The sequence below is a fragment of the Chaetodon trifascialis genome, chromosome 3, assembly GCF_039877785.1.
Source record: "Chaetodon trifascialis isolate fChaTrf1 chromosome 3, fChaTrf1.hap1, whole genome shotgun sequence".
Lineage (NCBI taxonomy): Eukaryota > Metazoa > Chordata > Actinopteri > Chaetodontiformes > Chaetodontidae > Chaetodon > Chaetodon trifascialis.
The window spans coordinates 17251356-17268026 of record NC_092058.1 but is presented as its reverse complement, the minus strand read 5'-3'; the positions used below and the strand labels follow the sequence as shown (position 1 = coordinate 17268026).

The window sequence follows — 16671 nt, the reverse complement described above, 5'->3', positions numbered from 1 at the left end:
CTGTGTGAACAGATTTATGTCTTCACAACATGAGTGAAACAGATCCACACATGCACACACACACTATTATCATTACTGGGACAGTTCAGTGGAGCAGCAGGCCAGTGCTCAGCTGCTTGAGACAGAATTAGAGTGGCAAACAGCTGAGCTTCTCTGGGGTGCTATCATGTGACCTATCCCACCCACCGGGCCAAAGGGACCCACGGTTAGAGTTACCATGTCCAATTTCCAGTATAGCTGTTGTGTGTGTGTGTGTGTGTGTGTGTATGTGTGTGTGTAAAAATCTGCCTTCCTGTGTACATTTGTGTTATATCTGTTCCAGTAGCTGAGCTGAGGAGGGGATTTCTCTCCTCTGCGTCTGCCAGTAAACTTGCTCTCCAACCTGCTGCCAGCCGCACCTTTTGCTCGACTGTCATCAGCACACGCTCTGCCCTTTGTCCCTCTGCTTGTCCCAGTGACCCGCTTAGGGCCGCACGCCCACATGGGGAGGTGTTCCTGACGTAACAAGAGACCACATCTGGTGGCTTTGACTCTGCAGGGAGAATGTATCAAACAGCCTACCTTAACAGCCATGAAAAGAACAGCACCCGCAGCACATTCGGGATTGTTTAGATGTATTGTTTCCTCGCCTGTGAAATAACAGCATGGCTTTTTTTCCCCAGTGTTTGTCAGCAAAGCAGGTAAGGGAGAAAGAGCTGAGCGCTGCGCTAGCCATTACTCCTCTGAGTCACCAGATGAAAGGTCTCGTAATGAGCCTCCAGCGCCACTGCTGTTATTGTTAACAATTTAGCTCCTATTATTCTCAAATAACACAGCATGCAAGGCAAGGCAAGTTTCTCCTCCATGAATCAAAAGGACTGCAGAGAGCCGGTGTTGTAAGCTTGATTTTTGTTATGTGTCATGTGATTATGGTCTAATATGATGGAATTACAAAGGAAAGTAACAGTTTGTGCTGTGAACAACCACCTCCTGAAACGCGGCTCACACATGTCAAACATGTGTGTGTGTGTGTGTGTGTGTGCGCGCACTTGGGACAAGGCTTGGTGTTGAGACCAGTGAAAGCAGAAGGAGTGTGTCCTGCAGGGCCTTGAGTGTTTACAGCAGAGTAACATGAGGAGTGGACCACCTTGTCCCTCCTACACCATAACTCTAAATGCAGAACCACAGCTGTGTTCTATGTATGTGGGGCTGCGGGACAAAACAGGGTGTAGAAGAAAAGAGTTCAATGAGCCCCTGCAAGGAAAATGATATAAAATCAGCGTGGGTGTAGAATATCAGATATTGATAAATTACAAGTGAAAAAATTAACCCACTTCTTAGTCAAAGGTTTGAGGCCAATGTGGAGGTCATTTGCTGCTGCCCATGCATGTGTGCAGGATAGTGTGTGTGTAGGGGGGATGGGGTACGACAGGAATTAGGTAATATTGACATGGTTGGTTCAACCCCACCCTACCAACAATACTAAGATCAATGTACCAGATCAATAGAAGTCATTGACAATAACTGAACTTCTCATGTGATCAGTGAAGGAGAAAATTCAACATTTTTCAGTAGTGTGTGTCCCACATGCTCATTCATCAAACTGAAGGTCTACAATTAAAAAAGCAAAACAAAACACGACACTTAGGCAGATAAGGTACGCACATATGCAACATGCAGAAATTCATGCACACACACACACACACACACACACACACACACACACACACACACACACACACACACACACACACACACACACACACACACACACACACACACCCACACACACAGCAGGGGGAAACAGGCTCTCCTCTGACACTGCATGATTGGTCACTTTTTCCCTCTCTCTCCCTTCCTGCTGAAATAGTTTTAACAAAAGAGAGGGAGAAGGAGGGGGAGGGGCGGTGTGGTTGGGGGAGGGGATGTATGTGCTGCTCTGTTGTCACCAGGCGAGGGAGAGTGAGAGGGGGGAGGGAGAAGGGAGCTGGAGGGCGAGCGAGAGAGCGCAGGAGAGAAGGATAGGGTCCCAGAAGAGAGTGCAAGCCTCACACACACACACACACACACACACACACACAGTCATACATTCACATTTACATCGGCTCCCCTGTTGTACTTTTTCTGGAATAGTGGATTACTTTCCAAATTGAACCACTTGGCGAGCAAAATCCAGGCATGATCAGGTCAGTAAATCATATTTCTCACTTGTTGAAAATTTGTTTGTGTCCTTTCTGCAGCAGTGACAATGTGTCTGCTGCTTCTTGCACATTCCTGTCATTTCCCATGCTCTCTATTCTCTCATCATGTGTGATATGCCCTCTTTTTATGTGCTATCCTCCTGCTGCATTGTACATGCTATAGTTTATTTTCTTTATACATACGTATGGCGTTCTCATTAATTTCTCTTCTATATATCAACTCAGGTTGACTCTTATATGTCTTCTGCACTCTCCTATTCTACACTAATCCCCCACTCATTTATCCCACGCAAGACAGAATGGCTTCCTTGCCTGCAGAGAGTACAAAGTTCCTTTTGCTGCGTTTGTGCTGAAACGTGGGTGGCTTCAAAGAATTAGAAACTTGTCTCTGCTGGCCGTGCGGTTTTGTACTCAGGGGGTAAAAACCCCCTCTCTGTCAGGGCATTTAGCATTCAAGCTGTTTCCGATCGGTCACTTACACACGTGCATGTGTATGTGTTCCATAAACAGGCAGAAAAACTGAAGAGGGCAAAAGTATGAGCAACGAGACACTCATTATCAGTCATATTATTTGCTTTCTGCCATAATTTCCCATAAGCTAATTTCACAATAGGCGTTTTAATAGAAATTTTGAACTTAACATGTAACAAACGCAAGACAATAAGGGCTTTTTTGATTATTTGGACCTTATGCATTTACCAGTTTCTCAAAAATGTCCTAGAATCTGGTGTTGTGTGACTGCATCAAGTAAAAATAGACAGCCTTGTCATATTCATGGTGTCTTTTGGCGCTTACGCTGTCATGTGTGTGCTCTTCAGGTGGCAGGGTGTCGGAGCGGTGTTGAACTGTGAAATGAACCATGGAGGGGTGCAGGAGGCCAGTCACTAGCCGAGCCAGCAGCCGCACAGCCACCAGCAGCAGGAGAAGCAGTAGCCCGGGGAGGCCCCGCAGCATGCAGCTGGGCCCTCACTAGCACCAAGTGGACCCAGTCCTCTCCTCTTCATCTGGGGCCAGGGCTGCAGAATGCTCAGTCCAGTCACCCCATACAGTAAGTCTTTATTTGTAGCATGTGTCTACACTCCCTGTGCTTGGATTAATATGCCGTATGGTCAAGTCCAGTGATGGGCATGTTGTATGTGAACCATGTGACCTAGATTGATTTGAGTCTGATTTTATGTACAACCTCTTTCGTTTGGCTCCTCTTTTGTCCAGGACACGTCTCCTGTGGCTCAGTAGAGGGAAGCTAGGGGCTGGGGGGGTCTCTGAGAAGTCATTTTGAGAAGGCAGATATGCTAATGGCTTTAACAGCTGAGTCTCTGGGCTTTGCATTGAGGAATTTCACAGAAAGTGTTCAGTTGCTGTTTTTTCAGCCCCTCCATGTGAATATAGCAAGCCAGCAATTTGTTTAAACAGAAAGCAACTAACTGTCCGTGGTGTTCCTGTGTTATCAGAGCAGATATCTGTATGTTTGTATACTATGTGTTAGTATGCAAAAGCAGATTAAATCACATAAATCAATGTGACACATCACAGTATAGTCCTGGCTTGTATATGTGCTAATCATGAGAGGTTGCTATCCAGGCTGATGAATATGCTTATATTGATTGACTGGGGTATTGATTAGGCCAAGCTTTAACAGGATTACAACGCTAACCTGATTGGAATAATGCAACAGGGATTTACTTCTTTCTTTTTTTGTATTCTTACGAGGAACACAGATGTACAGAGACATATAGTGGAAAACAGAAACACAGGGGGAGAAAAAGGGAATTTTGTGAGCAGACACAAGTTTTAGTAACGTACAAATGTCACATTCCTCCCTCAAAAAGACTCACAGCGCCACGTTACATTTCTTCCCACAGAAACTGCACACAATCCTATGCTAGCATCTATTTTTACAACCCTGGCCGCTTCTGATCTGTGCTCACAGACACACACATTTCTTATCAATCTGCACATACACAAAAACAAACAAGTCAACATACAATCACATTCACCCACACCTCATTATGGGCTTTGTCCATGATGACGACTGTGTGAGATGGAGAGAGTAACGAGCAGTTTTAGCCCCTTTTAGTACCAGTTACTAGGGTGAAGTGATTCTGTGAATGAAAGCCAGATCGTTAGTAACCTGGTGACACCAGCTTCTCATTAGTCCTCGACAGAGGGACAAATAAACACACACACACACACACACACACACACACACACACACACACACACACACACACACACACACACACACACACACACACACTAGTCCTCCATAGCAATCATGGAAGTTTGTTAGGCAAATTGTAGCACACCTTAGAACGCCATAGGTGTTATAGTTGAGACGTGTGCTGGTTAAATGACAGAGAGACACAGAAAGAGCAAAGTGAAGGGCAGATGGAGAGGACACCAGGAGGGACTGGTCAGCTGCAGCCTGATATATGAGCGGACACAATAAGCAAAGAGGGGCCAGGCCAGCCTCTGCCACATGTGTGTGTGTGAGCTAAAGGAGTGGGGGAGGGGACAACTGACCACACAGGCTCGGACACACGGCTCCGTCTTTACTGCAGCTCAGAGGGGAGGAGGGAGGCTTAAGGAGGGAAGACTTTGGGGAAAAACCAAAGTGAAGGAAAGTGAGAAATAAATGCAAGGAGAAGGAGGATTATAATGATTTTAAGGGAACTAGCTTCTCAACAGTGCTTGGAGATAGATCTGTGTGATTGGGCGTGTCTGTTTGAGCTGGAAAAGCCATGTTCTGACTTCCATTTTCAAGATTAGAAATGTCTTGTAGATTAGAGATGTGTAAAACTGGAGTGAGATATGGTACAGTAGCTGATTGGCTGTCAGCGGTGTGGCCTGGTGGACTGTGCAGGCCTGGAGAAAAAGAGGGAAGGGGTAAAGAGGAAGGTGAGGGAGGATTTTCACCTCAGCAGATCCTCCTTCTCACTGGCTTCATGCTCAGGGTTTTAGCCCATGGTCAGTGCTTACATAACAATCTAACCCTCATTTACTCTGCAAGCAAGGGAGGTAGAGATAGCTGGGTGATGTGTGTGCATGTGTGTGTAATCCATTGTCCACTGCCACAGGAATCCTGACATCCATCCATGTATAGTCATAATCCACTTCTCCTCTGATGTGTTCTGTATTGATCTCACAAGCAGTGGTGTGAATTAACTCTTAACTAATACAAATCACCCAATAATGTGTAAACAGCTGATAGGGTCATTCATCAGCAATGTAAGTAAGCATGTTCTCTCTCTGCCTGCTCCCTTCCTTCAGCCTGGGAGTGGACAGTGTGTGCTGAGCGTATGGAGAGGATATGTGCTTTGTAAATAGATTGCAGGTTAGATTCCTGGCATTCCAGCAGCCTGACTCATCCGATGGATGACCAAGAGCTCCTCTGCCTGTTGGCCAGCTGAAGCTGAGCACTGCAGCAAAACCACAATATAAAAGGAGTGCTGGAGCCTGTGTGTGCGTTTAGGTGTGTGTACTTCTGAGTGTCTGTCCATCCCCAGGAAATGTAAGTCTTTTGTTTATTGTGAGTGGAGAAAAAAAGCACTAACAGAGGACCTTTCAACCACAGAAGGTTTCCACTCCCCATCCAGCCAACCAGTCGGCCAACAAGCCTCCTCTGATGCTCCACAACCCCCAAATCCCAATCCAGTCATGCCCCTTCCCCCACACCTACTTTCATCTAATTAACTCCTAATTACTCATACTGACCATGCAGTGGACCACGAGTCAAACTAGTCTCCACTGTGAAAACATCTTGTAAAATTTTGTTTCCATAAAAGAGGAAATCATTTGTTGAATATCCAGAGTTTACCTATCCGATCGATGATAGCACTCATGAAGAAGTAATAGCTAAAGAGCACTGGAACTGGTTTTAGTGGAGGCTGTTGACGGCTTGACAGAGAGCCTTACTGAACAGATCAGGTTACTATTAACGAGTGCCCTGCTCCCTGCTTTACACACTGGGAGCACACATATATATGTACAGCTTATTTTTCTGTTTGGTGAACCTTGAGGCCATGCAGCACCAATGTATACTGTAGGAGCTACTGAGGGGAGAAGACAAAAGAGGGAGAAAGTAATTTCCATCTAACCTAGTTCTGCTTTATCCCCTCTTGCCTCAACACGTTCAGTGCTCCCACATGACATCTCCTCTGCTAACATAATCTAGTTCTTCTCAGTAATGCAAATTGGTTATGTTTCATCAAGCAAAGCCATTTAAAGCATAGCAGCATTCTCTTCACCACTGCACTGGGCTATAGCATGTGAAGAAGTGAATGTAAGAGGAGGCAAACATGACCACATTTGGCTTTAGAATTAACACATGATACTGCTATAATATGGCACTGGCATCTAGCCCAAACTGTAATCATCTAAACTCCAGTAACACCTCAACCCTGTTAACTTCACTTAAAACTAACAGAATTAGAGTTGCAGGTTGACGGCAGATAAGAGATGTGGCTGCTCAGATTATCATTCAGAGGAATTGCTGTGAACAAACGTTCCTTCTTTTAGTTAGTAACTTCAGACGGATTCATAGTCCTGCATCCAAGTGTCACTTCACCTAAGAATCAGATCAGGTGTTCTCTGTTCTCTGCATAGATACAAATGACTTTGCCGTGTTCAGACCAAAAACAGTCAAAAAACACAGCATTCTCATTCATTTCAATGAGAGAAAGGTCCCTTCGCTGAGGGCTCTGCCAAGAAAGGTCAGGGCATACTGTCCTCTGTAGATACATTGCTATTGTCAAAATCATAATTAAGTGTATTACATAAGCAGTGTATCTATATTTTGACAAAATGTTTGAGCACAGAAGGAAACATTGGAGAGTGGGTCATGCTGTTACCACTGGAAACCTTCATAAATGACAGGTTTCTGACCACCGTGTGTCCCGATCACTGGTGAAACTTTCCAGTTTGGGGCACAAACATACGTACACAAAGTCACGCAAACACACACACTATCACATGCTCCCACCAGCGTCAAAGCAGAGACACAAGGCCCTCGCTGTCCTGTTTGTTTTGTACGATCAATGTTTTTAAATGCAGAAATCATTCATTTTTCCACCCACAAAGGCATTTAAGTACAAAACTGTTACAGATGTAGAGCTTAACTACTTACAACAATAACTGAGATCTCCAGCTCTAGAACTGATCTATGCACAAACTGCCTGGACAAATCCTGGGGCCCACATGAATAAAATGAACATGAACTCACACTGAGTGAACAAACATGGATTAAGAAGGAGGCCGGGGAAATGAAGGGCATGAAGCTGGACCCCAGGAAAACTTGCAACCACATGGTGGAAGCATATGGGGAAGAAATACTAAATTGATGGGAAGCTTGCAGTGGTGGTGGTGGTGATTGCTGTGAGTGGAGGACCTTAGGAACATGACTTTAATTACTTTCATGCTTCTTTATATGAAGCAACTTAAATGTATGTTGCACGATATTACAATGGCATTTGACCAAAGTGTGTCTTTAAATTCATCGTGTAAGATCACTGAAGAGTAGAAGTGACAGCATGGCATACATAACCTATTTCTGTGCACAACTGCTGATGTTAACGGACTGCTCAAGAAGATCTGACCTTCTTTCATGTTCCTGTTTCTATGGTTTTCTCATCCCTGTGAGCTTTCCATTCATTTGATGTGTTCACCGGCCGAACTGCTGCAAGACAAAGAGGAAACACTGGTGCTGGTCGACAGTATGATAATCACAATGATTAAGGAAAGCTGTTATAGCACCAAGCCGGCTTAGTACCCATCTTTGTCTCTTGGTAAGCCAAGCATAGCCAAGAATGGAGGGGTATTTCCAAGCCCCAAGCCAACATGAGGTGCTAGATTAGGGTTAGGGGCTCCCTCACTCATCCCTCCTAATGCCCTGCTCCCTAATGTCCTCACTTTAACACAGATGCTACAGCATTCATGAACAGTAAGAGGTTTTAATCTGTTGCAGGAGTTCACATTTTGTGGAAAATAGGCAAAGATGGCAATGTTATCTAAAATTTTATCTGTAAAAGTGTCTTATGCAGAAGCAGTCTTCTTAAAATCTGAGCTAACACTACCTTACTGTGTACAAAGAGTGGAAATTTGAAAGAACCTCTGCGAAAGTGAATGCAATGTAGAGATATCTGAATGCATGAAGTTAGTTAGCTGACAAAGCCAACAAAGTGAAAGAAATAGAATAGAAATAGCTGGAAGTATATATATATATATATATATATATATATATATGTGTGTGTGTGTGTGTGTATATATATGTATATATATATTGTCCCCTCATCTTGGGATAAATCCTTCAATGTACGTTGCAAGCTTGTTCCAATTCTCATCCATGACTGTCAGATTGTCACCAAGCACTGACACACCCATAAGCCTTGTGTTCTCTAATCCTTCATTAGTCTGGTTTCCTCAGTCTGGTCTTTAACCCATCTAGGCCCTGCAGTTCACTCGTCAATCGTCGGATCTTAGAGCGATATTTCCATTCGCTCAGTATTCACATTCCTCCAATGAATCCTGATGGGGATTCCAGACAGTAATTACTGCAGTCGAATATGTCTTGGATAGATTACAGACCATCGGATGAAGACGGGGTGTGAGGAGTAGATGAAGGCAAAGCAGCAAATGATTGGCTCATGCCTGCAATCAGCATGACCAGTGAGTATCATTCCATCCCCTGTGTGTGTGTGTGTGTGTGTGTGTGTGTGTGTGTGTGTGTGTGTGTGTGTGTGTGTGTGTGTGTGTGTGTGTGTGTGTGTGTGTGTGTGTGTGTGTGTGTGTGTGTGTGTGCCTGCCTGCATGCATGGATGAGAGTGGGGACACTGCCACAAGGCCACCGTACTTTTTAATTCTTCATATACTGATGGTCTTTGTTCACACAATAGGTTAATGGTGTGTAAGTCTGTATTCAAGTTGTATTCATTTAAGCATTTCGAATAAAATGAATATTATGCATTCAGCTGAAGCATGTGGAGAGCAGCACACTGATTGATTGTCAGTAGACAGCAGACTCAGTCAAGCAAAATTCATGCCAGTTTGATCTAAAAATTGCAGTTTTTCCGCAAAGCTTCACAATCTGTTCAACATCAATAGAATGCTAATTACAAACTATTTTATAGAACGGAACGTCATTTAGGTCCAAGAGGCTAAATATTTGTAAGTCGTAAAGAAACTGCAGCCTGTAGACCGATTAATCTTTTGCATCTATTTTTATATATGACATCAGAAATGGATTTTAAGTGTTGACAGCAAAGCAATGAATTGTACTGCATCACTGTTCCCGTGAGCAACCAACTTACCCTAGATCTTTTTGTTTCCTACGTACATGTCCAGTGCAATACAGCGACATGTATCTGAGTAGTACCTGCAGCATAGACTTAACATCCTTTTTCAAAAGGACTTTTGAGGCCCTGATTATGGTATGAATGACTGAATCCTTTCATTCTGTAATGTTAGTAACAATCACTTCACAGTAGGCACTGTGGTTAAGAGTTAGGGGGTTTTGGGGCCTAACTCCCAACCCCTGCCCTAACCCCTAATCCAGCTATGATCTACAGATTTACTGTGAAATACAAACAATCAACACCCTCTATGCAGGGTTAAGTATTTTGTGTCATTTTGTCTCACTTTACTGTATAGGAAAATCTCCCATATTCTCGCATGTTGAGCATTTGTCATTACGTACGTATAAACGTGTCTTAGTGGGAATAAAAGCTCTTTTTCTGCCATGTGTCAATTATGTTTTTGTGCTCGGCATAGGTACCATGACCGGTTAGAATTCCCAGGAGCAAAGGGATTTCTCTGATCCTGGCTGGAGCTTGTGCTGTTTGAGAGCACTGCGAAACCTGGATTGGATGAGTGGGATTATTGGTTTGAAGGATCATTTAATTTAGGGATCAACATGTGGACTGTTTGAGGCCCATCTGGTGGTCCTAGTCATGGCCATGTGACACAACCTAGCATAATCCACATGTAGACAGTTTCAGACCAGACGTGTGAGAGGCTGAATGAATACCACCTGCCACTGCTGCTATTATTTCCTGACTACAACCCTAATGCCAAAAAGTTGGGGTGCTGTATAAAACATCATTTAAACAGAATGTGACAACTTACTAAACCTTTTGACATATACTCACTGAAACAGTACATACATGTTTATTCTGAATTTGATGCCAGCAGCACATTTCAAACACGTTGGGACAGGATCAACTAAAGACTGAGAAGGTCATAAAATGCTCCAAAAACACCTGTTTGGAACATTTCACAGGTAAACAGGTTCATTGGTAACAGGTGATAGCGTCATGATTGGGTATGAAAGGGGCATCCTGGAATGGCTCAGTTGTTCACAAGTGAGAATGGAGAGAGGTTCACCACTTCTAGATGGACACAGGCTTCAACAGAGCCGAAATAATTAGTCGGTTCCTCAATTAGTGGATGAGCAGAAGATTTATCAGTAAATATTTTGATCATCCATTAACTGTTTAAGTCATTTTTTAAGCAAAAATACCAAGTATGTTTCTGGCCTCAGCCTCTCCATTGTGAGCATTTGCTGTTTTCTCCACACTGTATACAATTGGAAATTGAATATCTGTTGATTTCACTGACTGCTGGACAAAAAAAATATAAAGACTGGGTTACTCTGGGAAGTTCTATGGGGAATTTCCATTATTTTCACATTTTATTGACAAAACCACTACTCAATTGGTCAAAACATAACAAATTTAATTAAAAGTCACATGGTATTTCTAGTTTTGAAATCAAAACAGTTCTAAAGTAAAGACAGAATTATGCCTAAACGGTCCACGAGAATATATCACGATACTGGTGCCAATTTATTAATGAAACAATAATATAATGACAAAGGGATTATTTTTCCACCCCTGTTGGCTAAACCAAGGCAGTGGCTTCTTCCTCTGTCCAGCGCTGTTGTAGGGAAGCCTCTCTAGCCAAGGCCTGGGGTCAGGACAGTTTAATAATACTCTGCAATGCCTGGAATGTAAGCCTAATGCCTGTTCAAAAAGACAAGGCCTGCAAAAGCCAAGCAAAAGCCCACAACCACTAAACCAGTGGATTACTCTGTTTGTATAAATGTGCATGTATAATCACATATGGCACGAGAAAACAGGACTTTCTTGACTGCTCAATCAATCGGTACACTTGTAATATTGTTCACAGATGTACTGGTCCAATCTCTCTGCAGTATGATGAAAAAGTACTATGACCCCCCCCCCCATTCCCCCTGTCCAGCAGACCCCTGAGGTTTGGGCCGAATTAGATCACACGCTCTGTGGGGGTGGCTTTGTGGTCTAAGAGAGTCACAGAGAGACAACAATGGCCCCAATGTGAGAGAGGCAAAAGCATAGGGCAGTGCGCAGGCTGATAGAGGCTTATCACCGTGGAGACCAGGCTGGGGGCTATGTTGCCGGCTTCACATAAAGATTAGAACAGTTGTCCCCTGCCTGTGTGGAAGTGCATGGGCTAAGCATTGACATGATTCTGGAAAAGGGTCAGCTAGCCAAGGCGAGTAGGAGGCAGGTATTAATGAGCCCAGACTCTTGGCTTGCTTGTGAGTTTTGGAGGACAGAAGGGTTGATGTATCTCAGATATGGTGCACAAGCTTTATCAGGTCCAGAGAAAGGCTGCCAATATGTACTCCTTATCTAAAACATTTGCTAACATAATTTCATGATTGTGTGGACTAATTCGGCTTTGGTCTTGTTTCTGTCAGGTCTGTTGAAGATGCACTGGTCTCCGGAGCACGCCGCCCCCTTATCTCAGTGGCCTGAGCAGCACCTAGATGTCACCTCTACCACCTCGCCACCATCTGCCCACAAACACGACCCCTACTCTACAGCCGCCCGCCGTAGCTTTGCCCCTGCAGGTTATCCTTGGGCCAGTGATGACATATCAGCCCTTACTGCTTCTTCTCTGCTCAAACGCTATGCTGAGAAGTACTCAGGCTTGGAGCTGCCCTATGAACGCTCTGCAACAGGGGCCTACACGGAGCCTGGGACTTTCCTGAAAACTGAATCTGAGCCCTGGGCTCTGGGTCAGGGCATGGACTGTTACCCTGGACTGGAGGCAATAACTGGTGCCAAGGTGGGCTCTGCATCTGTGGGCATCCCAGCCACAGGAAGTGTGACAGTAGTGAGCAGTAACTTAGCCTCTGAGCCAGGCTACAGTGGTGCTGGTTCCTGCAGTGCCCCGTCATCTCAGGAATACCCTCCTGCCTATAACAGCACCTACCTGTCCTCAGGTTATTGCCCTCAGCCCAGCGCAGCACTTCCTCCTGCCCCTCTACACTCTTTGCAGGCTGCACCAACTCTGGTGCCAAGCTACAGCGCCAGCACTCCAGTCTACAACTACCCTCCAGGGTGCTACCCCCAAACCAGCCTGTCCTCTGGATACAGCCACCCCAGTGCCTCCTACCTGCCCTCTGGGATTAGTGCCCCCACTCCTCTGGCACCTAGGCCGACCATGGTAGGGGGTAGTTACAGCTACCCATCTCACAGCCTCGGGGGGAGCTCCGAGGCAGGGGTGCCACTGAAACGGAAGGCCTTTGAGATGGCAGAGGAAGAGCAAGAGGTAACAGAAGTGGAGGGATCACGCTACAGAAAGTATGGCAACGGCCATGGAAATAGCCATGGCAAAGGTCATGGCAACGGTTATGATATGAGCAGCTCGGCCTCAGACCCACAGGCCTTCAAACCTGGAAAGCCCCTGATGTCACCCCCTTATGGCGGGGCAAGGGACTACAGCCCACCATCAGGCCTAGCAGGAGAGAGCGTGTCAGGGGAGCACAGCTTTCCTCAGCAACAAAGAATGTCTATGAAGATACCTGCATCGCACACACGATCTGAGGACCCCACTGGAGGGCACTGACAACCCTGATCGACATTTGACAGGATTCTCTCACTCTTTGATACCAACCAGGGATCTTAATCCAGACAGATTCGGGGGAATAAACTCTGATTTGTCGATGAAAGCTTTCCTTTTAATAGAGAACACAAGAGGGCACACGACTGGTATTTCTTGTGCATCTTTAACATTTTCATTATTCATGTCTTTCCAAAGAGTCACAGGGGCATTTTGCCTGGTAAGGTTGAGGTAAGTCTTAGGGGTGAGGTTAAGGCATTCTTTACATAGGCAACGACAAGAGTCTAAATGAATGAGTGTCTGTTTCTCTCAGGATCCTATTTATTTCCTTTCTGCTACTGTGGCAGCAGTACTGCAATGTTGCTGTTTTAGAAGTTGGTGTAATTTTTTGTGGCTTATGTCAGTAGAAGGCCTTTGACTGCAATACGTTCTACCACACCACAAAATCATTACTGACCAAGAAGTAAGGAGAGCAATAACTAAAATGGTGAGACTGCCACACTACTTCAGCACAATCACAGCTACTTTACTGACTCCAAGGCTCAGCGTGTCACTTGGCCTTGAGAAATGAATGTTTCCCTGCTCGTCCCACGCTTTCCCCCAACCTTTACTCATTCTCAACTTTTGACCAGTTTCCTTAACCCATTCTTTTCATGTTCTTTATCTTACTCTATCCTGGTGTCCTGCTTCTCTTCTCGACCTTTGTAATTGCTGTTTTTGTTCAGTTTACACATACCAAGCTGCTTATCAAATGATTAAATAGTAAACATGAAGCCGCCCTTTAAACTGTTTTGATGTTAAGAAAGACTTATGTTCATTTAAAAATGTATTTGACAGTAGCATATGCAGATCATCTTCGGGTCGTGTTGTTTACTTGCAGGTTTCTGCTGATCTGAATACTAAGGTATATTTTTAAGGAATCTGTGGATAACATGATACCTGATCCGGCATATGCCTTGTCTTTAATATTCAAAATAGTTCAATAAATAATGACTACACAAATCTACAGACAGACAGAGACAGACAAATAACCATGTTTAAGTCTGCATACTGCAAAGGTTCACTCAGAGCAAACAGTTGTAAGCCTGTTTGATACTTCTGTTGGATGCACAGCCCAAACTGAGAGACATGCAGTTTGCAGCGAAGACACATGTTTCTGAGTGAGTGCCTCAACATTACATTCTTTCTGAAGCTTACCTGCTTGTCTGCTAGGATTTACTCTTTTTTTAATATGCATTCTCTTTACTTTTGCTTCTCAAAAGGATGATTTCGTTGTGTTATTGAATACTCAGGAAGAATATTGTTACCTCAAAATGATAAAATAAGAATGTATGTTATTACCTTAGGGTGTTTGTAGGGAGCTTTATGGAGCAAGATGAAAACGGAGCCATGGCTTTTATTAAGAGCAAAACATACTCTGAACACTTCAGGGAAACGATGAACTTACAAGGCCTTTGAAACAGTAGAACAGTAGAGAACATACACACATCCACACCCACACACACACACACACACACACACCCACACCCACACACACACACACACACACACACACACACACACACACACACACACACACACACACACTGCTTCTTAGCTCTGGGAAATTAAACTTGAGGTTTTTGTACCAAGGCCTGAAATGTTGAATGTAATTCAGATATTTTTTTTAAAAGGACAATACATGCCATAATGTACATCTATGATGTTTTTAGATATATGAAACATATTTTCTTCATGTATAGATGTAATTCTCTTATAGGTTTTGGTGAAGAAACGAATGACATGTTAAGTGTTAGTGTAGTTAGTGGGGAAACGGTTTTGTGGACAAACTGTCAAAACAAAGCACTCCTGATACTTCTGACATATTAAGATGTACATACTACAGCATATGCTCTATAATAGGCGTGTTTATCAAATGTCTTAATGTGTCCAATTTCCATTTCCCATATCAGTATTTTAAAACTGCTCAGCACAGTGTCACCAGTCAATCTGCTTGATTTGAACTCTAACATGAATGATATCATGAAGAAGGATGAGGTTAAATATTAACCAAGTATGTGCACTGTTGGAAAATCTGGACGGTTACAGCTCTAAACCTTTATTTTCCACCGAGTTGCAGCTGTGTTGCTCCACTATGCCACCCCTTTGTAAATTGTGCCATACTTTTTTTTTCTTTTTCCAAAATGAAGCCCTTCAGGGGCTGTATCAAAACCGAACTCTTGCCTAACAGCATGCCCAGAGAGTGGATCCCCTTTATTAGAAAAGTTTAGGCTGAAATGCAGCTTCAGATTTAGTCTGAAATTCAGTGTGATGAGAAATTATTTTAATGCCTCTTTTGGAAATATAAGCACATTCATAAAATTAAATGTACTCAGAATGTGGTTGAGTGTGGAAAAAAATACACTAATCACACAATGATTTAGCTTCAAAATTTACTGAAGAAAAAAATGCGGAGTAATAAAAAGGTGTTCAGGTAATAATAAAGTAATCTTACCCTCAGATTTTAAAAGTATTTAAGCGCTTAGCTTCAACAATTGAATGCTCTTCAGTGCCACAGAATAACATGTGCTCTACGTCAACACTGCTACAAACAACAGTATTTGCTGTTAATTGGCGTTACTCTGGTTCATTGAAGCGAGTGGAGTTGAGTTTGTCCAACAGATGGAAAATGGCATTTCAGTGTTATCTTTGTAATTCAGTTGTACTTTTGTTGTACCGTATACATTCTCTGTAACCATTTCTACCTCATTTTGAAGACATTGTACATGGAAATATTTATTTCATGTCATATCACATGCAAGTTTAAGGAGCAATGTTTCTAATTCTTGACCTGTTATAGTCTACCTCACTAAAGGCTGTTGTGTCATGGATATGAAGATATCACACCAAACCTGACTTTGTCTTTTTTTCTGTGAAATTCAAAACTATACTTCTCTCTTCTCACTCGGTATTGTAACATCAACAAGACACTTAAATTTCCTGTCAATACAGCTATTATTTCAGTTTAACCGTGTCACTTTGTATTTGCTCCATCCACTTTCCTAATAATCTCCTTGGAAGTTTCCTGGAGAGAGCCATGTAATTTGGCAGTAATTATATTCATGTGGTACTCTTCCAATTAATCAGACTCTTTAACTTCGTTGACAATAAGTCAGCTGAACATTCAAAGGTATGCAATTTTTCTACAGGCAATCATACAAGTCGACATATCAGAGGAGTAAAGGTTCCTATAATACATGAATGATTATATATTGCAAATGGAGCAGGGCTTTCATGAAAATTCCTCTGGAAAGTAACTCTAACTACCAGTCTCAGAGCACTGTCCATTTTTCAGAATAATTTTTAACATATTACATAATCCTTTCCAGTGAATGTTCTCCAAATTATAAAGAAATAATGGAGCAGTAAAATGACCCAAACTATTAGTTTGTTAAATTGATATTTTAAACCCAAGTTTTGAAACCAGTAAATAGCCACGTGGCTGTTTGTGTAATGTAAAGACCCCATAAGAAACTCAAGAGAGCATAGAATAAAAGGACAGGAAGAATTGAGAAAATCCTGACCCTCACTGGACACCACCCCCTACACACAGCTTCATTGTCTGGAGGGT

General features: G+C 43.3%; 1 protein-coding gene across 1 annotated transcript; it reads left to right on the top strand.

The window, feature by feature from the left end:
• Positions 1-3074: 3074 nt before the first annotated feature.
• Positions 3075-14757, top strand: LOC139329119 (fidgetin-like protein 2). Its single transcript, XM_070959270.1, has 2 exons — positions 3075-3228; positions 11914-14757. The coding sequence occupies exons 1-2, from the start codon at positions 3204-3206 to the stop codon at positions 13065-13067; spliced, it is 1179 nt and encodes a 392-aa protein (XP_070815371.1). The 5' UTR covers positions 3075-3203; the 3' UTR covers positions 13068-14757.
• The last annotated feature ends 1914 nt before the right edge of the window (positions 14758-16671 follow it).